The sequence below is a fragment of the Balaenoptera musculus genome, chromosome 10, assembly GCF_009873245.2.
Source record: "Balaenoptera musculus isolate JJ_BM4_2016_0621 chromosome 10, mBalMus1.pri.v3, whole genome shotgun sequence".
Lineage (NCBI taxonomy): Eukaryota > Metazoa > Chordata > Mammalia > Artiodactyla > Balaenopteridae > Balaenoptera > Balaenoptera musculus.
The window spans coordinates 99,510,425-99,535,795 of NC_045794.1; the positions used below are offsets into that span (position 1 = coordinate 99,510,425).

Sequence of the window (25,371 nt, forward strand, 5' to 3'; positions counted from 1 at the left end):
ATCTGTAAAAGGGGATGGTAAAGCTGTGCAGCTCAGTTCCCAGGGTGGGAATTACAAGGACCAAGGGAAATAATGATTGGCGGGGGGGAGGGAGTCTAAACTGTAAGTGTAACCATGGTTCCCAGCGCTCGACTTGCTCCCGTGCGTCTTAGAGGGAGGTGAGCAGCAGCCTGAGGCTTCAGAGAGAGTGAGATAGGCTGGCGAGGGCCTTGGGGGCCAGGTTAGGAGCTGAAACCCTCTCGGGCGATGGGGAGGTGGGACAAACCAGAGGGAGTGAGGCAGGGACAACGGGGGCTGGGGTCCTGAGAGGGCAGCCAGAACCTCATCTTGTCCTGAGACCTCCCTGTGAGGTGAGGCTGTGATTGTCCCCATTTTACAGATGAGGAAACTGAGGGTCAGACAGGTCTTGAGGAGTCAAGCTGGGATTCAAAGCCAGATGTGTCTGACCTGGAGACCCTGCTTGCTCCCCTGGGCCCGTAACAGCGACAATGACGCACACAAGCTTCGAGGCAGCTGGGATGACACCGTGCCTCGGGGACCCCTCTCCCTGAAGCTGCAGTGAGGACCCTGGGTGGTACCTGCAGCACCCCAGGCCGCCTCCCTTTTCTCCTTTAGCTCCACTGCACCCCTAGGGGGGCTCTAGCAATAAAGCACGCAGCCTGAGGGTTAGGGTGACGTGGCAGGGCTGGCTCCAGCTCTGTCGCTGCTGCGTCAATCAAATGGCATTTGCTGAGCACCTACTATGTGCCCTGAACACCAGAGACAAGATGCCTGCGGTGGGCGTAGGTTCCAGCCCCGGGGAACTGTAGCACAATAATAGAGATGTGGTTCACCAGGAGGTAGACCCGGAGCTGGGGCAAAAAGAAAGTCAGGTGGAGGGAGAGGCAGGGGAGGGTGGCAGGAAGGAGGAGCACAACCTGGAATTGCCCTCCTGCTGCCTGGGAGCCGGCAGGGGTGCGGCGAGGGCCGAGGTGGGGAGAAAACCAGAGCGTGTCAAGTGAGCAAGGGAGACATTATGAGCAAAAAAGCAGGGCACCTTGTCACCACTTTCCGGGAGGCAATGAGCCACAGAGGTGCGGGCAACAGGGGAGACTGAGCCCATGGGGCTTTAGCAGAAAACTTTGCAGTGCGAGGTCATTATGTGCTAAATGAAGGGAAAGCCAGCTTCTCCGTGAAATTAACTGAAAGCGGCTGCGCTTCATCCCCTCGGATCGCACCTCCCCATCCCCGGATCCAGGCCGGGTCCATAACTCAGTGACTGTGGGCTCCGAGGCAGGGGCACCACAATGCTATCCTGAGTGGTGATGCAGTTTAGGCAGCAAGGAAATGGCGTTTCCGGTGATGGGGATGGAAGGAGTGTGGGTCTGCGGGGACCACGGAGGCAGGCACTGCTCTGAGATGCAGCGCCCCTGATGCACGACCTCCGATACTGCTCTTTCAGTGGCAGCTTGGGGGCTGCCTCAGTCCACGCGTCCCCGGAGAAGCTTCTGACGAAGAGGTTCCTTCCTCCTCCCGTGGATGAGGCCACCTCTCCAGAGGCTCTGCGAGCCTCAGCAGAGAGGCCACCGGCCCTGGGGCGGGACCCTGCGTCAGCCTCCCCTTCGTTGGCTGACCTGGGCAAGTCAATGAACTCCTCCGAGCCCCCCAGTTTCCACATCTGAACATGGGGCTCAACAGCCCTACAAAACAAGCGGCACGTGGCTGGCCTGTGTGGGGCATGGGGTGAATGCTGTTCCCGCCACCCCCATCAACCCTGGCAGGGCAGGACCCCTACCACGTTTATTTACCCAAATGTGAAATGAACTCAAGAATCGCCGGCACTTGAGGACCAGGTACCAGACCTGTACAAGGATCAGCCCGTTTAATTCTCAGGATGATTATGACCCCTGCTATTTACATGGGGAAACTGAGGCAGGGGCCGGTGGAACGGCCTGCCCAAGGTTGCAGAGCCTCTGAGTGGCACAGGTGGGCCTTGAACCTGAGCCATCTGACTCCCGGCCCAAACAGACGTGCTGCTTCTGATAATGCCAACAGTGATGATAACGCTAAAAATATCCACTTAAGAAGGCTGATGGCGTTATGGCTGACTGGTGCCAACCTGGCTGACGGAGCCAGTGACGGGCGCCGGGCACATGGCCGGCTCTGAGCAACGGCTACTGCCTTCTGCTTCCGGTCCTCTGGTCTTGTTTCTTCCTGTGTCTCTGTGCCTGACACTGTGCCTGACACTGAGTAGATCAATGCCGGCTGCCTGGAGGAGGGTGCAGGGAGCAGCGCCCACAGCCTCCTTCATGGGTTGCGGAGTGTTCGCTGAGCCCTGCTAGGTGCCTGGCCCCTCACAGGACTCAGCTGGGGGCGCCGAGGTCAGTCCAGTCCACTGCCAGACGTCCAGGTCTAGTACCTGCTCCCAGCCGCTGGACCGGGCAGCTGCAGCATCCTTGGGTCTCCCCTCCGGGGTGCCTATGATAAGCCTCCTGCCTCAGTCTCCCCTGGAGTCGTTCAGGGCTGGATCTTGGCTCCAGAGTTCCCCATCCCCAAATAAGGGCTCAAAACAGGCACGTGGAGACCCCAGAAGAGGAATGCACCTCGTGATGGGGACTCCAGGAACCAAGGTGCTGAGTGTGCATTTGCAACCCTCTTCCCCCCTGGCCCCTCTTCCAAGAGGAAGAACTCTGGTCCTTCTCCCCAGGGAAGAAGCTGGGCCCTGGGCCAGGAATGGAGGAGCCTCCAGGAGCTGGAGAAGCTGGGATCATCCACCTAATACAGAGCTGGGATGGGGGGAGGGGAGAAAGAGAGCAAGGCCACAAGGCTGAAGAGTTCTGGAGATGAAAGTAGAAAGAGTGAGAGCAACAGCGAGAGAGAGAGAGAGAGAGAGAGAGAGAGAGAGAGAGACAGAGAGAGAGAAACCCTTGGGGAGCGGCTGATGGGATTCGTGCTCAAGGAGACGCATCTCAGCGACGCCTCGGGGCTGGAACGTGGGTGTTTGGAAGATCCAGGTGACAATTTGGAGTAAAGCAGCACAGACTCTAGCTCTTGTTCTGGGAGAAACACTGATTACAACCCTCCTGCCCCGACTCTCCACCCTCCCCCCACCCCCAGTTCGACATCACGCATGACCACACCCACCACCGCACCTGGTCTCAGACCTCCACCTGCCTGAGAAGCCCCACCTCCCCTCCTGTCCACAAGGCAAGGCTTGTTTAACCTCAGACTGCTGGGGCCCGCGGCCTGGCTGTGCCCCTCATCCCGCCTGCACCCCCCCGGGCTGTACCCCATCATCCTGTGACGGTTACCCATGTCTTCGCTTGCCCCACTTGCTTCTGTGTCCCCAGCTCCCAGCACAGAGCCAGGGTGGGGTAGTGGCTGCTTGGGAAACTTCAGCCAAACCAAACAATGAAAGGGAAGGCAGGTACACACACGGGAAGGGGAGGGATTCCTGCCGGCACAGAGGGCGGGGAGCTGGAAGCAAGGGGCAGTGGGGCAGGAGCTGGAGCCAACTGTTCACCTCCTCCACCCCCATCACGTACTGACCCTACTGGCTGCGCTCCTCGGGAAAGCTTCTCCGTGCTTCCAGCACTTAGCCCCCGGGGTCGTAGCGAGAATGAAAGCATGCCAACAGGGCCCGGAACACAGCAAGTGCTCAGCAGATGTTGCTGGAACCATGGGCACCCACCAGGAGGCCCAGCGAGGTGAAGGTCTGCTCTGGTCTCAAAGTCCATCCCCTCTCCCTTCGGCTGGTAAAAGGAAGCCCAAGCAGGAAGTCCCCGGCCCAAGGTCACACAGAGTGCGGAGGGCAGAATGGGAGCTGGGCGGCACCTGGGGATCCCCTAACCCCCATTGCATCCTTCCACGTTCCTGATGCTTGTTCTTGTACGAAGACTCATATGGTGATGGAAACCCCATTCTGAGTCTGCCTATATGAGAACCAGGAGGACACAAAGAGGCTCTGAGCTCGGAAACGAAACGTCTACCCGTACCGAGGGCAGAGCCCGTGGGCTGGGAGCCCAGCCTCTCATGAAGACGCCATGAACCCAGACTTTACGTGCAATCCCAACAGGCTTGCATGCTCTTTCCTCTCCATAGCTGATGTCCTTGAACCCCATCTGGATCGCACAGCACAGGGCCTGGTACACAGTAGGTGAACAATGTGTGCAATATGGAAAGGGGGAGACCTCAGAGACAGGCAAGGGTTAACAGCAAGGGAGAATGAGATCTGTTAGGGCCAGACGCAGCGACTCAGAAATGGACCAGCGTGGTCCCTCTCCGTGCAAGCAAACCACCCCGGGTTCTGCAGGCAGGACGGCAACAGCCCCTAAGGGCTGGCTCACATCACATGTCTTGTCAAGAACATGGCAGGGGGTGGGGGGCACCTTCGTTTACATGGTAGAGTCTCAGCTCTCGAAACACTTGGCTCCTGGTAATGAAGTTTTCCAGTGGTTCTCAAACTGTAGCACCTACAGGCATCACCCCCAGAGATTCCTGGTTAGGAGGCTCTGGCTGAGACCCAGGAATTTATTTTGACAAACACCCCGGGTGTGTCTGCTGTGCGAGACCCACATTTCAGGAGACCACACCTTTGGGGCGGAACCAACAGCTGTTTCATGGTCTGTAGCTTTGGGTGGGCTTGTGTGTCCCCTCCCCCCTCCTCAAGGTGAAGAGCAGCCTCTCCTCCACCCATCACCTCCACACCACCAGGAGCCTGGCTCGGGGGCCCCGCCCAGAGGACCCGCTCAGTCCACATTTGTCCCGCTGAGCTGAGCAAGGCTGTGTCTTTGCCTCCTGCATGACAGATGGGGCAGTTATTAGATCAGTAAGCACAAGCTGATTTAAGTGTATCTTATTAATTATTTAAGTCATTCATGATGGAAAAGGTCACTATCTGTTAGCTACTTAAACGATCATGAACTAGCTTGGTTGCATCTGCAGCAAGGAAGCAGCAATGGTTAACTGAGCACCTACTATGTGCCGGGCATTTTGTTTGATCCTCAGGATGGTGGGGGTGGGGTGGCGGGGGTGGGGGGTGCGTTCTTACTCTCCCCTTCTTCACAAGGATTGGAAGGTTAACAGGGTGAAGGAGCTTGCCTGAAGTTACAGAGCTGGTAACTGGCAGAGCTGGGACTTGAACCTGGGTTGGGCTGCTTGCAAAATTCATGGCTTGGCAGGGATCACTGTGTTGTAGGTTTCTGCACCTGGATCTTGCAGGCTGGGCTCAGTATTGTGGTGTCCTGGGAAGATGTGCCCCGTGCCCTGTGTGCCCATGGCTGCGGCTCAGCCCCTGCAGAGCAGCTGAACCCTACACCCGAGCCCTGGACTTGAGCATCTGCACGCAGCCTGGCTCCTGCCAGGGGCTGATGCCTGTTCTTGGTGCTGGCCAGCCACACAGTGGGTTCCTGCTCCAAAATGCACAGACCCCTCCTCTCTCCCTCCAGCTCTGCACCGCCCAGGGACCCCCAGCTTAGGTTATTCTCTGCCTCCCACCAGACTGGAGATGGACAGACATGAGAGTGGCAGTCTGTCCATTTCCAGGAAATCATGAACTCGCCCCTGGGGCAGGGTAACCAGGCTCTGCTGGGGTAGCCACTCTTTAAGGCCAGCCGAGATCCCACCTCCTTGACCGGCTTCCTTCCCTTCCCCTGAGCCATCACTGAGCAGCCTGCCTGCATCACCCTCAGATGCCTTTCTGTGACTCAACATATATGCACGATGGAGCCCAGTAATAAATATACTTATTTTCAAATTTCATGCCCAAAAAAAGCTTCTCCCTCAGCCCCTGACAGATCGACTTGCTTCCTTTGACCAGACTGTGAAAACTTGGGAAGCCATCCAATTTCCCTTTTTGCCTCGGCAGCTAGGAAACTCACAACTCCACTTCATGCTCAGTGGCAACAGCTCTCACACCAGAATCTAAGCAAAATAAACTTGCAAGCTTTGTTTCTAAGCTCTGTTTCAACCTTTCATTTCGGCTTTTCTGTCCAGGCACGCGTTGTTACCATGAGCCACTTCACATCTTTCTTGGCACATAAGATAAGCAAATCATCCGGTAATTGACAAGCCAATCACAGCAGCAATAATGATCTGGTATTTTCCAAGCTCGTCAAAGACAAGAGATCGCAGCCACTCACCAGGCAGACGAACCCTGGAAGCTCATCAGCGGCGGGCTGTGGCTCTCTCTCTGCAGCGTGTGTGCGGCCTGGGGGGCTTGAGGCAGGGGACCCGGCGGAGGCTGGGACTGCAGCGCCGGCTGCCCTGGCCGGGGTGCCCGGGCAGGGTTCCCCCACCGCCTGGGGTCCTGTTTCATCCACCGTCCATGGATGCCCCACCGTGCCAGGTAAACCTTGCAAATGTCGTAGTTCATTGCCGAGTAATACAAAAGATCCAGGACCAGCAGCATCAGCACGAAAAAGCCATAGATCCACACTCCCAACAAGGCGGTGTAGTTGCTGCGGGAAGACGGAGAGAGGCTGAGAGAGGCCGGGACAGCCACCCCGCCGGGGCTGGAGTTAATCAGGGGGGTTGATTAGGAAACGTGGCACAGGGGCTACTTCGGGGTCTCAGAGAGGAAGGTGAACCCCTCTCGGGGGCAGGGGATCTTAGCTCCCTCTTCTCATGCCCACTCCCCACTTTCCTCTCCCCCACCCGCCCTGTTTGCCCCCTCCCAGATGCCTGGAATCCACTGCCCTGGGCCTGTCCCTCGAGCATCCCCTCCAAGGCCCCAAGTCCTTGGGCCGGGAGCCCAGGGGGCCTCACGCTGTTAGGCCCTCTGGAAGAAATTTTCTGCTGGGCATCTGGGGCTCTTGCGTTGTGGTGGCCCCTACTTTCACCCTCCTGCCCCCCCCCCCCCGACATGGGCGCTACGCCCAGACCTGCCAGCTGTCTCCCGCGGGTACCTCCCGCTTGCCCACCCTCCTGGCCTTGGCTTATGCTACTCCGGCCACCTAGGAGGCTCTCTTGGCATCCCTCGTCATCTCCTCCCCTCCCCTGCCAGCTCCTCCCCATCTTTCTGGACCCAGGGCAAATGCAGGAAGTCTGTCGTCTTAGGACAAACTGACCCAAGTTCCCGCCCCTCGGCATCCACCCTGGGCCGCCTCACACCCCCAAGTTCTGCGTGGCACTCAGCCAGGGCATCTGCCCCCTGGGGCCGCTCCCTTCCAGCCTGCTCCATCGCGCTCCCTCTCTCGGAAGCCCGGGAATCAGGGCATCCGCTCAGCTGCCCTCCCCACACCCCACGAACCAGACACGGGTGCATCTGCACCACCAGCCACGTGCCTTTCACACCCACCCTCAGGCCGCTCCCCACAGTCCTCTCCACCAGGCACCCCCAGACTGCACGGCTGGGGGTCTCTGGGCCCCCGACATCGGCTCTTTTATTCCTTCACCCAACATTTCCACGCTGAGGGCCAGTCTGCCCCCCAGAAGCAGAGATGATGGGGGTGGTTTTGAGCTGCAGATGCCCCTTAGTGAAGGGAAGCTGGCTGCCCCCCGAGGAGCTCACTGGGTCACGGGGCCTTTGCACAGGCTGCGTCTTCTGCCCGGCCACCGCTTTCTGTCCCCCCACCCCCTCCTTCGTCCCCAGCCTGACTCCCACTGCCTCTTGGAAACTGCTGGGCCCTTCCTCTGGCCTGAGTGCCCCTCAAACCCTCCCGCCACCACCCGGGGCCATGCTGGCAGGGTCTGGGTATATCCTCCCGCTCAGGCCAGGGTCTGAGTCTCTCCCGGGTGCCCGGGGAGGGCCATTTCCTGGCCTCACCACTGCGGCTGGACCAGCGGAGCTCCAAACGGTGCTCGCCCGGGACTGCGGTTGTTTAAGGGACCGATTTATTAGTCACTCAAATGCCACCTCCGCCTGCTCCCTGCTGCGGGCATCTGTTCAGGTGGGTGTGAGCTGGCGGGTGGCAAAGAGGAGGCAAAGCCAGTGTCCAGCCTCGCTGCCCCCTGGGGGGGACCCGCCCTGGCTCTCAGCAGACAGGCCCCTCGGTGTCCTGGGTCCCCTCAAAAGGTCCCTCTGGATGCTGTCTGAAGCCGGGGGGCACGGGTGTGGAGCCAGGAGGCCCTGGCTCTGGTTTCTCCTTGGCCTCACTTTGCTGTGTGGCGTGGGAGGATGCCCGTGCGTCTCTGGGTCTGGAGGAGATGATGTGAAGCCCCTCCCGGTCTCGGTTTCCAGACTCTGGATCTTCCCAGCTGGGTTCACCCCTGCTCAGCCTTGGCCTCTGCAGTGAGATGGGCGCCGCTCCCCTCTGGGTCCTCCAGCCCCCTACCAGGGCTGGGGCCAGGCTGGGGAGGCTGACTTTCGCCCACACGTGCCCTCTGCCCGGAACACCTTCCTTCCCCACACTGGCTGGGGGCTCCCCGAGGGGAGGTTCTGTGTGTCCCGAGAGCAGGCACGTACTGGCAGGTGCTTAGGACTCAGTATCTGCTTGAGGAATGAGTGACCCAACAATTCCGCATCACGGCACCTTGGATCCCTCTGCAGCTTCATCTCCAGCCACCACCTCCATGAGGCCCGCGGCCGTCCCAGGGGCTTGTTCATACTAAGGTGTGAATGACTGCCTGCCAGGCCCCCCCACCCCAGCCCCCTGAGCTGCCTCATTTCAAGGGGAAGCTAGCTTCACTTGGAGATATCCAGGTGTGAATGCCTGCCAGGGAACAGAGGCCAGCAGCCCTGTCTGGCACGCCGAGGCGGGAGTCTACGTGGACAGGGGAGGAGGGCCTGGCTTCGGCCCCTGGCACCCCTGCTTTCCCCAGCACCCCCTCTCCAGCCTCCTCTGTTGCCCCCCGGAGTTGCTCTAAGCATCAGGCTTTTCCTTGGTGGTTCCCATGGCGGCAGCCACGGGCGCTGAGGGAGAGGGTGGGGAGGGAGAAGCAGGGGCAGCTGTTTGCAGATGCTGCCACACTGAGAGAGGGAGTCCACGACGCCAGCTGGGGGTGGGAGCTGGACACGGCTGGGCCTAAACCATCAGGACTAAGAAATAATAACAGCAACCAAAGCAGCAGCTGGTGGGCATTGTTCTAAATGCTTTACACGTCTTAGCTCATCCGACGACACTCAAAACACACATGGAAGGAAGCATTACTGCCATCATCCCCATCCCAGAGATGGAAACTGAGGCTCAGAGGAATTAAGAGACTGTCTAAGAGCTCACAGCCATTAAGTGGCAGAGCCAGGATTTGAACCCAGCAATCCAGCTCCACAGCACACACTCTTAACCGCTGCACCATACCGCCTAAGGCAGGTGCCACCCATGTTTTCTGGGCAGACAAGCCGCCTCCAGGCTTTTGCCTATGCTGCTCCCCTGCCTGGAACTTGCTCCCTACCTCCTGTGCAGGCAGCTGGCCCCACCCCCATGTCTGAGCGCAGCTATCACCTCCTCCAGGAAGCCTTCCCTGACGTCCTGTGTTAAGTCCAATCCCTCCCCTGGGCTCCCAAAGCCACCGGGCTTCCCAGAACACATTGTGTTGTCTTTGCTGTCTTGTAGGACTGTCTGCACCTCGAGATCAGAGCTCCTTGGGGCCAGGGTCAGAGTTCAATGCTCGGCCTGGGGCTGCTTTCAATGTTCCTTAAGCTAATATATATTGAGTGCTTATAGCGAGATGGTGTCAGTGGCAGCCTTGATAGTAATAACTTTTTCACTAGACTTTACCTTCTCTATGCATATTCTCTAGTAGTTAATAGTGATACTAGCAATCACAACGTGCCCGTGCCTTGTGTTTCCGAATCTTTGCAACAATACTGTGAGTTAGGAGCCAGTATCCCTAATTTACAGATGAGGAAATGCGGCCCAGAGAGGCAAAGTCAGTGGCCAGAGGCTACACAGCTGGGGAGTGGCCGCACTGGGATTTACACGCAGGTCTATCTGACCTCAGAGTGTGCTGAATTTTGGGGAAATCCCAAGGTCAAGTCTAAGATAGATGTCCGGGCAGGAATTCCCCACATCTGCTTGGCCCATTTGTCCTGGCTCATCCTCTACCAGGAATTGCGGACAGGTCCCAACCTCCCCACCAATAGCATCCTGCATCTCAGTGTGTCATCATCATGGTGTGCATGGGCACTGCTGAGCCTGCCGGCCTCTGCAGCCAGCTTGCTGTAACTGGCATGGGGTTTGGGGGGTGGTAGCACCCCCCATGATCTCACCGCCATGATCTCACCACACCCCGCCCCCCCAGCTCAGAGAAGGGAGGGGCACACCCGCAGGAGGTGCCACGTTTGCTGACTCCCTCTGCCCTGCAAGGGAGGCCACCCTGGAGGCGGCAGCCGGCTGGGAAGCCTGGGCCATGGACGCCATCCCCAGGCAGTTCCCTGCCTTCCAGGGCCTGCCCTCTCCATGGTTGCCTGGCTGGAAGCATTCTGGTTTTTTAAATCTAATTTAAAAATGTAATCTGGAAATTAATTTCATCCAGATGCAGGGGTCTTTGTTGAGTGTGTGTGTGGGTGTTTTATAAAGGGCAGAAGAGAAAATAGAGGCTGTTTTATGGGGCAAGATGTGAAGCCAGCCAAAGCCACAGATAGCAATTTTTCAGTATCTTTTGGAATATTTAATGATTCAGATTCTTTTGCTGCTTCCCAAGCAGTAAACAAAACCTTCTCTGATGGAGGAATGTCACTGAATACCTTCTGGGAACAGGAGCAGGTATGTCAGCCGGTGGAGGCCAGATGGAGGTCCCATCGCCACCCATGGGCAGCCCCAGTTGAGGACGGAGGACAGAGTTCCTGAGGCCATCGTGTCAGAAAGGAACATCAGCTGCAGAGCTCACAGCTGGGCCCAGGCTGGCTGGGAGATGGTTCATGGCCCCTCAGTCGACTTCACCTAAAATAACTGAACCAGCTCACGGGGAGGCCTGTCAGTCAGTGTGACAAGTTGATAACCCTGGTGACTAAATTCTGGGCCCAAGAGATTAGGCCTGTGTGGATTCAAATCCCAGCTCGGCAAACTTCTTTCTCCATGATCTGGGGAAAACGAGCTTTACTTTCCTCATCTGTAAAATGGGGATAACAATATGCCCTACTTGGTGGTGCAATTATGAGGCTTAATGAGATAACACGGGCCTGAAGGAGAAAGGACCCAGTGAGTGCTGGCTCCTGTGATTAAGGCACAGAGGGAATGCTCAATAGATCTAGGCCCAGAGAGGCAAAGTGACTTGCCCAAGGTCACACAGCAGGATTGAGGTTGTCCAGTGCCGTGGAGGAGCATGGGCTTGGGGCTAATGAAGTAGCGTCCACTAATACCAAAATATTCACTGTTCTCCCTGCAGGCCTGCTTACGGGGCCCGGCCCTGCTGGTAACAGCCTTGGTCAAGTGATGAGCTTTGGCCAAAAAAACGTCAGCAGAAGTATCAGGCTGATTCTGAGTGGAAGCTTAGGAGTTACCCTGTAATTTCAGCATCACTCTTTCCCCTCTGCCATGGGGACATCCTGCTCTGGATGAGGACTGCTTGATCAGCTCGGGTCACAGAATGCTCCCGGCCCAGAGCCCCAGGTGACCCAAGAAAGACCTGGAGTGTGAGTCAAAAATAAGCCTTTGTGTCTCGAGTCCCAGGGACTCTGGGGCTGCTCCTTATCTCAGCATAACTGAGCCCAGATGACCCACACACCCGTCCCAAACCCTGCTGTGCCACTTGTGTGCTCTGTGACTACAGGAAAGTTCTCACCTTCTCTGAGCCTCAGCCCTGGTGTAGGGAGACCAGCGGGACCTTCTTCATAAATACCTCTACTCGGATTAAGGGAGTCAGGGCAAGTAAGGCCCCTTGCCTTCCACTAAATGCTCGTAAACGTTCATGTATGTCCCTTCCCCTGGCTTGGAGGGGTGTATTCAGATTAGGAAACCTCGTGGATGCTAGAACCTCTTCAGCATCACAAGGCTGACGGTGTGTAGGTATGTTTTACGCCCAACAGGGCTTGATAGGGCTGAGCAACTGACAAGAACATCCAGAAACTTCCGACCCAACTCAGGAGCTGGATTCAGAGCTTGAAGCATGTTTGACGGTGATGTAAGGCCTGCAGGACAGGGCCCAGGTAGAGGAGACCCAGGGTACTGGGATTCTCAGGTCCTCAGGCCTGGCCAACCGCCACATGTCAGCTCTCGGTGTGGCTGGACCACCTCTGGGTACTGGGAAAGGAAAGCTACTGGAGGAAAGAGGTTTCAGTGTGGCCGAGGGAAGAATGACAACCTATCACGTCCCACTTTGAGGCCCTTGAAGACCCTTCTGTCTTCTGAGAATTCCTGCCCCAGGCTCCCACCCCCGGCAGCCCATCTGCCTGGTGAAGGAACACCCACACACTGCACAAGGCTCTAGTACATGACCCCTCTGCCACAGGGATGTCCCCTGCCCCCAGAGACAGCTGACCGCTGACCCCATATACCCCGTCCCACCCTGTGCCCTGGATAGATGCTGCCACTGCTTGTTCAGGGCCCTGGGGGGTCACTGCTGCTAGCGTCCCAGCCGGAACCTGGCATGGGAGGGTGTGCAGTACACTCCTGAACGCCAGGGACTCCGCCCAGGTGGCTAGAAGTGGCATCTCACTGTGGCAACAGGCTTGGCGAGGTTGCTTCCCTAGCTCTGTCCGCCTTTCTGCCAGGCAGCCAGAACCAAAACAGACCATTCTGTTCCTCCAGAGAAACACAAATAAATAAGTCATCAGAAGCACTCTCCTTTTCCCTGCCACCAGCCCCGCCTCCCAGCTGATTCACTGGCAGGGCAGGCCAATGTCAGGCAGCCCTTGCTGTTGACAGGCCCCATGCATCTTCATAAAGCCCCAACGGGGGTCACAGCTGCGCTGGTCCATCTAGATGGGCTGCCAGTGGGTGCTAACCTTCTGGGATATTGGAACACCTGGCCTCTTGGCTGAGGTCTGGCACATTCCCCAGCATCAGACAAGTCCTGGCTTTCTAGATGCACCTGGGGGTGGCAGAGCCCACTGGCCGGAACAAGGGCCCTGGTGTCCCTTGGCCTTGACTGTGGCTGGAACAGGTGACTTCACCTGCCTGGGCCCAGTCCCTTCTTCCTTCCTCTCAGAGTAGCTGTGAGGACTACTGAGACAACAAAGGCATCCTGCCCAGAAGGGTCAGAGCTCCAAAGGGCAGGACGGTCCCAGAGGTGGACTTTACCTGGCTCCCCTCACACAGCCGGAGCACTCAGGACCTCTTGGCCAGGCAGGCCTGTCCCAACCCATTCAGTAACCTATCCTCTCACATCCAGTGGCCCATCCTCCAGTTGTCCTCTCTCTGCCACAAGCTCTGGCTGGACGCAAGACCCTGGTCCAGCTCCCTGGGCTCAGGCCTTCTCCCCAAGATCCCCCAGCTCAGGCAGCTAAGCGGGGGCCTCCAGGGCTTCTTATCTGAGCTCTGGATTGGCTGTCTCCTGGGTGACCCCAGCCTCTCCTCTCCACGGGGCCCCGGTCTTGCCCAGGTCATCCTCATGATTTCTGCAGTGTCCTAGGTCCTTGTACCATGCACCATCCGTGAGCACAAGCCCAGCTTAAAGCTCTCGGGGCCCCTCAGCACCCTCAAGAGGAAGCCCAAGCCCCTCCCCCTCTGCCCCCCAGTCCACAAGGCCCCATCCCATCCCGCCAGTCCCCGCTGCCTCGCCCCATGGGTCCCCTGGCATTTCACACTCAGGCTGCAGGGAACTCTGTCTGGAAACGCTCATTCCTCTGGACTGTGTGGCTCCCACCTTCTTCAACACTTTCGGATGCAGGACACCAAGCACCACGCCTCCCTCGTGAAGCCCAGGAGAGCAGAACAGCCTGGGTGAGGAGCCCAGCCCAGCTCCTCTGGGCCTCCGTCCACGTCTGTGGGAAGGGAGGTGGCAGGAAGCTCGGTGGAGAATAACGAGGAGGGATCCCTCCAAAGCAGTGCTCTCAGCCGGGAGAGTCCCGCACCCCACGCTTGCCAGCGTCAGGAGACACGGTTGGTTGTCACAGCCCGTCGGTGGGGAGGGGGTGTGCTCCGCATCTACTGGATGGTGGCCAGGGTCTCACAATGCGCAGAGCAGCCCCCAGAAAGGAGGATTAGGCCCCAGGTGTCCACCGGGCCGTGGTGGGGGTCCCTGCTCTAGGCCCTCCATCGGTGGAAGTCCCAGATTTATTAAAGCAGCTCTGGACCCAGGCTGGCTCTCAGCTCCACCCCGACTGGCTGCCTCAGTCGGGCAAGTTATCAACCTCTCCACGCCTCACCTTCCTGTGTGTAACGGGGGCCAAGGGTGGGCTGCTAAGTGACTTCAGAGGGTTGAGCACAGAGCCGGCCCCATGCCGCTAGCTCCATAAATGCTTGCCGAGGTGCCAGAATAAAAGCCAAGCTAAACTTCCTCAGTGCGTCCATGCCTCCCCAGGGAAGGGCTCTGTTTTGTGGTCCAACTCTTCATTATCTGCAGCCAGGGCCCACTGTGCCGAAACGATGGAGAATTCCGTGTGAATCCTGTGTAAATGTGCAGATCACAGAAACCTGTGGGCTTCAAAACGAGGATCCCAGACACCAGTCGCCAGAGCCTTGGAGAAGTCTGGCGGTCTTGCCAAGCCTCTGTCTTCTGTCTGGCTTTCAGCTGACAATGACAACACTTCAGGGTCCTAACCCCAGTCCTGGCACCACCCTCCTCCCTCAGGGAATTAGTCTTTGGTCTTATAAAAGGCTTGGGTCAAGTTCCAGGCTTGATTCCAGTCCTCGTGACAGAAAAGGCTTGCTGAACTACTTCACACAGAATTATTCTGAGGTCTGAGCAGATGGCAAGATATTCAGGGGAAGCACCCGTGCATTTGAGGAAGGAAGGCTGGGGAGCTGGCCTTGGTGGGAGGAGGAGAGATTCAGACGATAGTCAAGGGATTTGCATCTCCTGCCTGATCAAAGAGAAGAGGCAACTTCCCCCAAGTGAGCGTGGCATGGTGGCAAAACATCCAAGCCCCAATATCAGACAGAGAGATGGAGGCTCAGACCCCCACCCCACCACTCCCAGTGGTGCCACTAATCTCTTCAACAGTCACTCAACAAACACTCCTTCCAAGTGGATTTTTCCTTACCATGAAAAAAATATATCTACCCTAAGAGTCAGCTTCAGGCTTACTGGGAAAATATCTGAAGCATCCCCATTAAAGTCAGGAAGAAGACAAGATTGCCTGACAATTTTAAAGATGGTTTTAGAGGTACTAGCCAACACAACTGGACAAGAAAAAGAAGTGAGGCACAAAAATTGGAAAGAAGGAGATGAGATGATCATTGTTTGCAAATGGCATAATCGGACACCTAAGAGAATCAGCTGAAAAAAGTATTACAAAGATAAGAAATTTCAGTAAGGTGGCTGAGTAAAAAAATACATATTTAGAAATCATTAGGTTTTATCATTTAAACAACAGTTGGTTAGAACAGTGGTCCCCAACCTTTTTGGCACCAGGGACGGGTTTCGTGGAAGAAAATTTTCCCATGGACTGGGTGGGGGGATAGTTCAGGCGGTAATGTGAGTGATGGGAAGCGATGGGGAGCGGCAGATGAAGCTTCGCTCGCTCACCCGCTGCTCACCCCCTGCTGTGCGACCCCGTTCCTAACAGGCTGTGGACTGGTACTGATCCGTGGCCTGGGGGTTGGGGACCCCTGGGTTAGAAGATATAGTAGAAGAAAAACCCCATTATAAAATAGCAGCTTGAAAAGAAATAAATATGAATAAACACAAAAGATACGTGCAATATCTATATGAAGAAAACTCCAAAACATTATAAGAGAAAATGTGAACAAACGGAAAGACACATTGTATTCTTGGACAGGAATATTCAACGTCATGAAAAGTCCATTCTCCTTGAATTAATCTATGAATTTAACATAATCTCAGTAAAAAATACTAACTAGATTTTTTTTTTTTTGACAGGGAGACTACAAAAGCCAATTCTGAAGTTCGTATGACAAAAGACCTGGGGGAATAGACTAAGAAGACATTAAAACACATCAAAAGCAACAGTAATTAACACAATGAGGTATTAGCAAATGTATAAATAGACCAATGAAAGCCATCACAATCTACCCAGATACTCAAATTTAGTATACTATAGTATACAATAAGTTTGCATTTCGCATCAGTGAGGAAAAGATGGACAATTCAATGATTGCTGTTAGGATAACTGTCTACCCATTTGGGAAAAAAATAAATTTGGATTCCTACTTTACATCCAAATAGACTACTTACATCCAAATTTTTAAAAAATCTTACATCCAAATAAATTCCTGACAGATCAAAGATTTGAAGGCAAAAAATTAAAACATAAAAGAAGTAAAAGACAACACGAGGGGGTTTTTAACAATCTCAGAGTTGGGAAAGTCTTTCTCTGTGTGATACAAACCCCACCAGACATAAAAGAAAAAAAATGGGTACAATTTGATTACATAACAATTAAAAATTAAGCATGAGGAAAAAAGCATCACAAATTCAAAGACACACTGAGAAAATATTTGCAATGCATCCTATTTCCTTCATATGTAAAGAGTTCCTGTGAATAATTAAGAAAAAGGCCAAAAATTCAATAGGAAATGGCAGAGGACATAAACAGTTAGCTCACAGTAAAAGAAATACAAATGACTCTCAAACATGTGAAATATGCTCAGTTTCACTCATAGTAAGAGAAATCAGTGGATGCTATTTCGATCCTATGTGCCTTTACTTAGCATATTCTCACTGCTTTTCTACCAGCAAACTCCTCCTCTTTCTTTACACTCATATCCCCTCCATCAGGGCTCTGGTCTCATGTGTTTTAATCACCTTAGGGAAAGGGGCTGCATGGGATTAATCTCTGGGTCAGGAATGTCAACCAATATGTGTTGAACAAATAATGAATGAAAAAGGAACTCAGGCCCCGTGGATTCCAGGTCCAAGCACCTTTCATACCTGAAAGTCTTCCATATCCTTGACCTCATTTAACTACCACAGCAGCCCTGGGAGGTAGGTATCACATGCCCATTTCTCAGATAAGAAGGCTAAAGTCCAGACGGCAGAACAGGTCAGAAAACCTGTCACCTGAAGACTTTCCCAGACTCCTTCCAGGTCCACCCATCCTTGCACTGGTTGCCCAACAGCTGGCCTGGAGGCTGGGGTGTTTTGGCGGCACCCGGACTTGACTGGGGCCCAAGGCAGTGGGGCTGTGGCCCCAGCGCAGTACTTACTTGTGCATGTAGCCCTCGGAGCCGGTCGTGAGGTTCGCCTGCATCACCGCCTGGAACTCTGTCTCGTTGCAGCAGTATTTGAAAACCGTGTTGTTATGGTGACAGCAGAGGATGAAGGTTTTGTTGTCCGAGAGCCGGGGGCAGTGGAAGCCAAAGTGATAGCGGCCTTTGTGGTCCGTGTATGGCTCACAGACCCGGAAATGCGCGGACAAGACTGGAAAACACAGTCACCAGGTTTGGTGGGGTCCCTCCTCAGGCCCAGCTGGCCCGAGACCCCCACCAGTCCATGAGGACCACGGGCAGAGCCTGGTTGGCCTATTCTAGGGTTTTGCCCACCTCTTCCCTTGCCAGGAAGGCTTTGTGGTCCAGTGTGAGCCTCCCCTCTGCCAGGAAGCCTGCTCTGGCTCCTGTCACCTCCCAGGCCCCCCTCGGCTACCACCCTGCTTATACTGTGCTGCCCAGACTGGGAGCTCCTTGCAGGCAGGGCTGAACTTAAGCCTCACATGGATCCCCTCCAAGGGCTCGGCACACAGCTGGCACTCAATTAGGAAACAACACTAACTGAGCACCTACTATGTGCTTCGCAGGCTCTATCAGATTTAATCCGCTTGGCCATCCTAGCAGGCAGGTCTGGGATCCCACTTTACAGAAGGAAGAACCCGAGGCTCAGAGGTGTACAGTGACCTACCTGAGCCGGTTAGAGGTGGTGGAGCAGGAATCCAACCCAGGCCTGCCTGGATCCAAGGTCCAGGAGCCTCTCCACTCCTCCATCACTGTGCGGACTGTGGTGGACTCACCAACGAGTCCAGGCTGGCCTGGGGTGAGTGGCATGGGTGCAAGAACCCGGTCCCACTTGTAGAGAAAGCGGTGTCCCCTCGTATCTTGGTTTCTACTAAACTGATGCCCTACACCCGGAGGTCCCCAAGGGCCTGCCTTGGTGGCCCCAGCTCATGGCGACAAAGCTGCCCTGGCCTTGGACCCTCATTCTCCTGGCTCAAGGCCAGAGGCCCCTATTCAGCCACCGATGATGCTGAAAACCCAGGACAGTATTTACTAGTCGTGCTGATGATGATAAACAGGAGGGAAAGCCTGAACAAATATAACAATGGAAAAAAACTTGGAGCCCGCTGTCTCCAGCTTAATTAGCATCTTCACAAAAGGGACTGCTGTATCTAATTTGTATCGCTGAAAAGGGGCTTCCTAGGCTGAATACATTTCTCCAACCACCAAGGCTCTAGTTCTGCAGAAGCGCCTCCGTTAATTGAGAGCTCTGTCTCTGCTGAGAGGTTATTAGACTCGAGCCCACACAGCTCCCAGCGCCAGGGGCTGCCGAGGGGATCCCAGCTGGGCTGCGCTGGCTGGTGGCAGGGTGGGCCTCATGTGCTGGAGCGCCGAGGCTGGCCTGGGTGGCTTCGTGAAATCCTGGGCCCCTTCCCCAAAGTACAGCACCCTCTTTCGTGGGGACGGGCAGGATCACTGCGGGAAAAGGGTCTCAGCCTCTCAGGAGTCAGGGGAGCTCTCAGCCTCGACCCTGGGAAACAGAAGACCCTCTTATGGATGCAGAGGTCACTAAGGAAGCCCCAGGTGGATGCACCATCTCATTTGATCTCATGTATTCCCATTGTACAGAGGAGAAAACTAAGGTTGAGAGCACCGGTCTCAAAGTGTGGTCCCTGATCTGCTGCGTCTGCATCCCCAGGGGACTTGTCACAGATGCAGTTTCTCAAGCCCCTCAGCAGACGTTCTGAATCAGAAACTCTAGGGATGGGGGTGCAGTCTGAGTCTTAGAAAGCTCTGCAGGGGATGCCGATAGACTTGGTTTGGGACCCACTGGCCTGGAGGAACAACGTACCAGAAGCTAAAGGTGAGAGGCAGAGGCAGGAAGCGAATTCCAGCCCCGGTCCAGATTGATGAGAAAGCCCTGCCGGGGGGTCAGCTCACACTCGCAGGCAGGAGGCTCGGTGTGTCAGCAACACCCAGAGGCTGGTCAAGAAGACAAGCTGGGGCCCTGAGGCCACAGGACCCAGGGAGGGAAGGAGCAGAGTGGTGGAGGGGGCCTTTGAGCTGGGCTTCGGTGGAGCCAGGTGTGCAGAGATGGAAGTGGGGAGGGAGGCCCAGCCAAGGAAGGGATAAGGAGAAGTCCCCAGTGGCTCACCCCGGCCACCCCTGGACCCTGGCACCACCTGCTTTGACCGTGTGCGAAGACAAGAGGCCACTGCTGCTTCCTGAGGAAGAACGTGCCGGAGCTCAAGGAGTCCTGGCCCGGAGCCAGACAGCTGGTCTGAATCCTGGAGCGCACAGGATCACCTGGGCCATCACAGCCTCTCTGTGCCTCCTTGCCCTCAAGGATGGAAGACCAGTGGTCTCCCGGGGGCTGGGGGCTCCGAGAAGCATTTGTGAACAGCAAAGCGTAGGGCCCACTTAGAGCAGGGAGGGTGTAAGCGAAAGAGTGGAGATAAAGGGCAGCGTTCCGGCCTCCAGGCACGGGTGCATCGGCTCTGGGGCTGTGCCTGGGGCCCGAGGGCAGAGGGATGGTCGTTAGGAGGCCAGTGTGTCCTGAGTCACCAGGAAAACCGGCCCACGCAGAGAGGGAACACCGAGGGGAGAGCCACTCTCTTGGGTCCCAGGGTCTTTGCGTCCAAGATAGGACCCTGATCACCCCCTCCACACACACACACACACACACACCTGCGAGGCTCAGGGTCTGCGTGGCCATCACTTAACAGCCAGGTGACTGTGTCCACTGACCATGTGGCCTCAGGCAGGTCTCTTTCCTGGTCTGAGCCTCAGTTTCCTCATTTGTAAATGGGTGAGGAGCTCCTCTCTCCCAGGGGACAAGATGATCTACCACATGAGAAAGCAGCGGGGAAGGAGTTCTGTGCACAGTGGCCCCCAGACCCATGGCCTTGGCCTGGCTTTTTCTCTGCCATCCCAGGGCCCTTCATGGCGTCCTTCTGAACCACGACCCCCAGCAAAGGGGCAAGGGGCCCAAAGCTGCCGGCCGGTGTCCGCAGCCCTACCAGAGCAAGAGGGCACGAGGGCATACGTGCACACACGCACGAGAAAGAGAGACAGAGACAGGGACAGAGGAGGAGAGAGACAGAGACAGAAGGAGACAGAGATGGGGGACAGAGACACAGAGATACAGAGAGGGAGACAGAGGGAGAGACACAGAGAGAGCAGGCACCTTGCTGAGACCAGGGCTCGCGCTGGGCCAGCCCTGCTGGCGGGAGGTAGGGTGCACTTCTCCAGTCGGCCAGCTTCACTTTGGAGCAGCCGAAGGACTTGGTTTATGTTCATCTTTGTGAACAGGAGCGTGAAAGCCCCCCTGCTGGGATCAGGGGGCCCGCCTAGGGGACTGGTCGGGTGCTGGGAGATGGGGCCCCGGCATCACTCTGTCTGGGTTGGAACCCAGCCCCTACACTAGCTGTGTTGTCTCCGGCTGTCAGTTCCCTCTCCAAGCCTCAGTTTCCTCCTCTGTACAATGGGATGACTACGACATCGCCTGACCTTGACTTGCTGGGGTCAGGAGAGAATTCACCGCATGTAAGGGCTTCTCCCAGGGTTTACCGGCAGCCACCGTTAACCCCACAGTGTCCTCAAGAATCTCCCAGCTGAGCTCCCCGAGGCAGGCACGTGGGGCACAGCACATAGTAGGTTCTCACCAAACAGCACCAAACATGAGCCCCTCACGAGGCTGGTGCCACTAGGGCAGGCACCCCCGTCAGCGCCCAGAAGCCCGGCTGAGCACTGACACCAAGAAGGGACCACCTCCCCCTCCCGCCTCCTGGCGAGCATCACGGAGGTCCTACCTGCGGAAATCAGCAACGAGAGGACGGCAAGCACGTTCAGGGGCTGCTGGCCACAACTGGTCATCGTTTGGCTTGCATCGATTCGTCGTGCGCTGCCTGTCGAACGAGAGCCGGGAGAGGCCGGGTGTGGGCTGTTTTGTCTGCACTGCAGACACTGGTTTTGCTGCCCATGGCAGGGCCGGACGGGCACGGGCAGGGAAGCAAGTCTGCCGGGAGCAGGGGCCGGGCCGTGGATGGTGGAAACGCCGCCATCCAATTTCCCTTCCGGAATGAATGACCTTCCCCCACCAGTCAACTCTCATCTCCCTTTCTTTTCACGGCAAAATGAGACTTAATCAAAGGAGGACGGCTGGCTCAGGTGGTGGAAATAACAAGCGGGCTGAGGCCGGTGGGCACGGGAGTGAGAACGGTGGTGAGCGAGGGGATTAGAGGTGAGCTCATGCACCTGCAGGGGGCTGGCGGGACCCAGGTCTCCCTGCTGTGTCGCTAACGGTGACTTCCATTAACCCCACCCCACCCCAACCAGCATGCATCCAGCGGGCACCTTCCAGGCATTACGGACATGGCAATGAACTAAACAAACAGACTCGAGATGGAACTCAATAGAAGCTGTCCCTGCCCTGGCTTGCATTCTAGTGAGCAGGGCTGACAGCTCACAGATGAGTAGTTCAAAGGCTGGGAGGTCCCTGGGGTTGCACCCCAAAGACTGAAAGCAGAGACTCAAGCAGATACTTGTACACCCATGTCCATAGCAGCAGGATTCACGATCGCAAAAGGAAGAGACGACCCGAATGTCCATCGACGGATGATGGATAAACACTACGTGACATGTACTACAGTGGAACATTACTCAGCCTTAAAAAGAAAGGAAATTCGGTCACAGGCGACAACACGGATCAGCCTTGAGGACATTACGCTCAGTGAAATAAGCCAGACACAAAAAGACAAATACTGTGTGATTCTACTCATCCGAGGTCCCTAAAGCAGTCAAGTCCATAGAGACAGCAAGTAGGATGGGGGGTGCCGGGGGCTGGGGGAGGGGGAATGGGAGTGAGTGTTTCATGGGGACAGAGTCTCAGTGTGGAAAGATAACAAAGTTCTGGAGATGGATGGTGGTGATTGGAAGAAGTGTTGCATGCTGAGGGAGAAGCAGGTGCAAAGGCCCTGAGGTGGGAGCAGCAGGGAGGCCAGTGGAGGATGGGGGGAGGGGTGGGTAGCAACAGGCCACCTAAGGCAGGGCCTTGGCCCTCAGTGACCACTTTATATCAGGTTGTTGAAACCTCGGGACAAACCTGAGGGACAGGTTCCCTCACTATCACCACCCGCCCCACTCCCCGCTGGGGCTTTGGGAATGGAGGCTGGGGAGGAGGACCAAGTGTCCTCTGTGTACTCTGTGTGGCCTGCTAGAGCCCCATCAGGGTTGTAGCTGCATGTGGCTGAGGAATAATTTGCTGAGCACCTACTATGTGCCAGGCTCCAGGCCAAACAAGGTCCTGCGCACTACCCTCTACCCTCACGGCACACCTGATCAGGGAGAGCTCTGGGACCCCAGCTTGGGTCCAAGGCAGCTCTGAATCCTGCTGAGTAGCGAGCAGGCAGGGCAGGAAGCCAAGGGGGCAACCCAGAGGCCGGAAGCTTCGGACCGAGGAGACAGTGCCAGATTCACAGCCAAACACAGGGTGCTCACGGCCAGGCCCTGCCCCTGCTCTGGGGCCTGGGGCTTCTCACCTGCAGCACGGGTGGCAGGGAGGCACCCAGGGTGTCAGTGCTGCTCGGAAGGTTGGTGAGCCAAAATAAGAAAAGGGGGTGGCAGGGCTGATGGACGAAGCCTGGACGCCTTAATACGATGCTTACTCATGGTGATGTTGGTGTCAGCCCCTGGGGAGGGCCCCGCCCACCTCTCCACGAAGGCCTCTCTGCTCCCCCAGGAGCAGCCCTGCCCCCAAGGGCTGTGAGCTTCTTAATTGCTCTGAGCCTGGGCCTCCTCCCTGCCTCCCTCAGGGCCCTCCTGGGAGGATGAAGGACATTAAAGCATTTGAAAGTGCTTAGGAAAGGGTACTGGGGAAACCTAAAGATCAGTCCTGGAAAATGCACTGTGGGGGTGGGGAGTGACAGGTCCTCTGAGGTGAGTCCTCCCTGCCATGTGGCCCCATTCCGCAGATGGGGAAGCTGAGGGCCAAGACAGGTCTCCAGATTCCAAGCCCTTCTAGCCCCTGGAGGGTGGGGTTGCTCACTTTTTAAGCTGGGGCTCCAGTCTGAGAGCTGGTGGGTTCATTGAACAAATGTGTGGGTGGGGGTGGGGGTCCACCTCTGCCGGGTGCCCAGCCCTCCTTCCTGCTGCTCCCACTCCCTACAAAGCCCTGCATATACTGAGGGGGGGCTATCACTCACACCTGGGGTGCCCTCCTCTCTTTCCTGTGAGTCCAAATCCTGTACCACCTTAGAAGCTGTTACAATGCCACCTCCTCCAGGAAGCCTGCCTTGATTCCATCAGCTGGAATAAGTTTGTCTCTCCATTGAGGCGTATCATATTCTATCTCTTCTCTCCTTAATGTGTTAATTCATTTATTCATTCATGTATTCTCTCAACATCCACTTGCTGACCCCCACTTATCCACTTGCTGACCCCCGGAAAAGGGCCTGGGCCGGGTTCTAGGGACTCAGGGTGTCCTGGGTGAGGGCGCCCAGCAGCTCTACCTTATGGGACTGGTCCTCATGCCCTCCTCTATCCGACTGTGAGAGTCCTGGGCCAGGGCCTGGCCAACTGGGGGTCACGCAGACTGGGTGAGACTCCCAGCATGACCGGCACCGGCCTCAAGCCCTTGGCCCGTTGGGGGCGCTGAAGCAACAGGGCCTGTTGTGGATGTGTGGGTCCCACACAGCACAGGTGTACCCCGTCACAGTGATGCACTGTGACTCATCGGTCCCCTGTCCAGCAGGGCCCTCCCTGTGATCTGCTCAGTCCCCTCTGCCTGGCCGTGTGCCCTCCGCCCCACCTGACCACCCACGGCTGCCTCAGGATGAGTCAACGGGTGACAGAAGCCACAGCCCTGTTGGTGGGACAAAGGTGGAGGTGGGGGCTGCCCCACCTCCTCAGACCCCCGGGGAAGCTCAGGTGCTGGCACTGAAGGCTGAACCCGTGCTGGAAAGAAAACCCCACCATGCGTCACTGGGAAGTTACATAAAAATTCCACTTCTAATGACCCAAGACAGCAAAGCTATAAGCCAGCATCTCTATTCCTGGCTCGGTGGGAGAGCTGCTTTGGAAACTCTGCGGCTGCCATCCCTGTGAGGTTTCCACGAGAGGGCCAGCTTCAGAGGGCACACCATCACCAGCACCCATATTCACCTTAGCCCCCTGTGGGGTCCGCAGAGGGGGACCTGGGCGTGTCACGCTGTCAGGTGCCACCACCTGGGACCCTCCCCCACTGGTGACATTTGGGGGAAGCCCCTCCAGCAGAGGTGGGAGTTGGGGCTGAAAGAGTGAGCATCCCTCATGCTGCCCCCTGGGCCCAGCCCCGGTTCTGGGGTCTGCGGCCGTGGGGCTGCTCCCTGGGACTGGCTTAGACCAGCTGGGCTCTTCACAGGTGCTGGACGCTGGCTTCTCACCATGGTATCTCAGATAGTCCCCGACAGCCTGATGAGGCAGATATCAAACTCCCATCTGGTAAAGTAGGACACTGAGGCTCAGAGAGGTGAAGTGACTTGCCCAAGGTCACACAGCCACTCAGTGTCTCAGACGGGAAGCAAGCCCAGCCTCCAAACTCACTCTCCCTCCTGGCACTATAGGAGTTTCCAGAGCCTCCCGAGCCCCCGACCCTCACTCCTCAGAAAGCACATTTACCACAGACAGATTTGATTTATTGACCCGCGTTCTATTTCTTTGAAAACTGGTAAACTACCCACAGTGGTAGCTGGTGGCCAATGATAAATCTCAAATAACAGGGAGACCATTCTGGATGAGCAGGACTCCCCAAGCTGACTGCTTCCAGAATCACAAGTCAAGTACGCATCTCTGCATCCACCCCTTGGGTCAGCCAGGGACTGCTGTTCCCAGATTTGAGGATTATTTTTAAACACCGAGTTTGGCGAGGCCTGAGTGGAGAGGATGGAGGGCATGTGAAGAGAAACAGAGCCGGCGAAGATGAATTAAACCCCACTGGCAACAACAACAGATCTGTTCTCGGTCAGCCAGGCTAGGCAGGGCTTGGGAGGGAGGGAGGGGGAGGCGGGCCCTTGGTGCGGGGCAGGGGGCACTGCCACGGACCCTCCAGGACCCGCCATGCCTGGCGGTCCCCGGCTCAATATCTGAAGGTTCCTTAGTCCACCATGACCTCCCCTGGGTGTGGCCAAGAGCATCCCCTCTTGCCTGGACCAGGTCAAGGGCAGGGTGGCCTGGAGGGTGGGCCTTGGGTTTGGGCCACACTGCCTGG

General features: G+C 56.5%; 1 protein-coding gene across 4 annotated transcripts in view; it reads right to left on the reverse strand.

Annotated features, from left to right (window-relative positions):
- The window catches only part of SHISAL1 (shisa like 1), an 81,471-nt gene that overhangs the window by 32,269 nt on the left and 23,831 nt on the right, over positions 1-25,371 (reverse strand). For all 4 annotated transcript variants that reach the window (XM_036866712.1, XM_036866714.1, XM_036866713.1 and 1 more), the window contains exons 2-4: positions 20,939-21,034; positions 17,127-17,340; positions 6,120-6,437 (exon numbers count right to left, since the gene is read on the reverse strand). In XM_036866712.1, the coding sequence (XP_036722607.1) occupies positions 6,120-6,437; positions 17,127-17,340; positions 20,939-21,034 (628 nt within the window). The remainder of the gene's footprint in view (positions 1-6,119; positions 6,438-17,126; positions 17,341-20,938; positions 21,035-25,371) is intronic.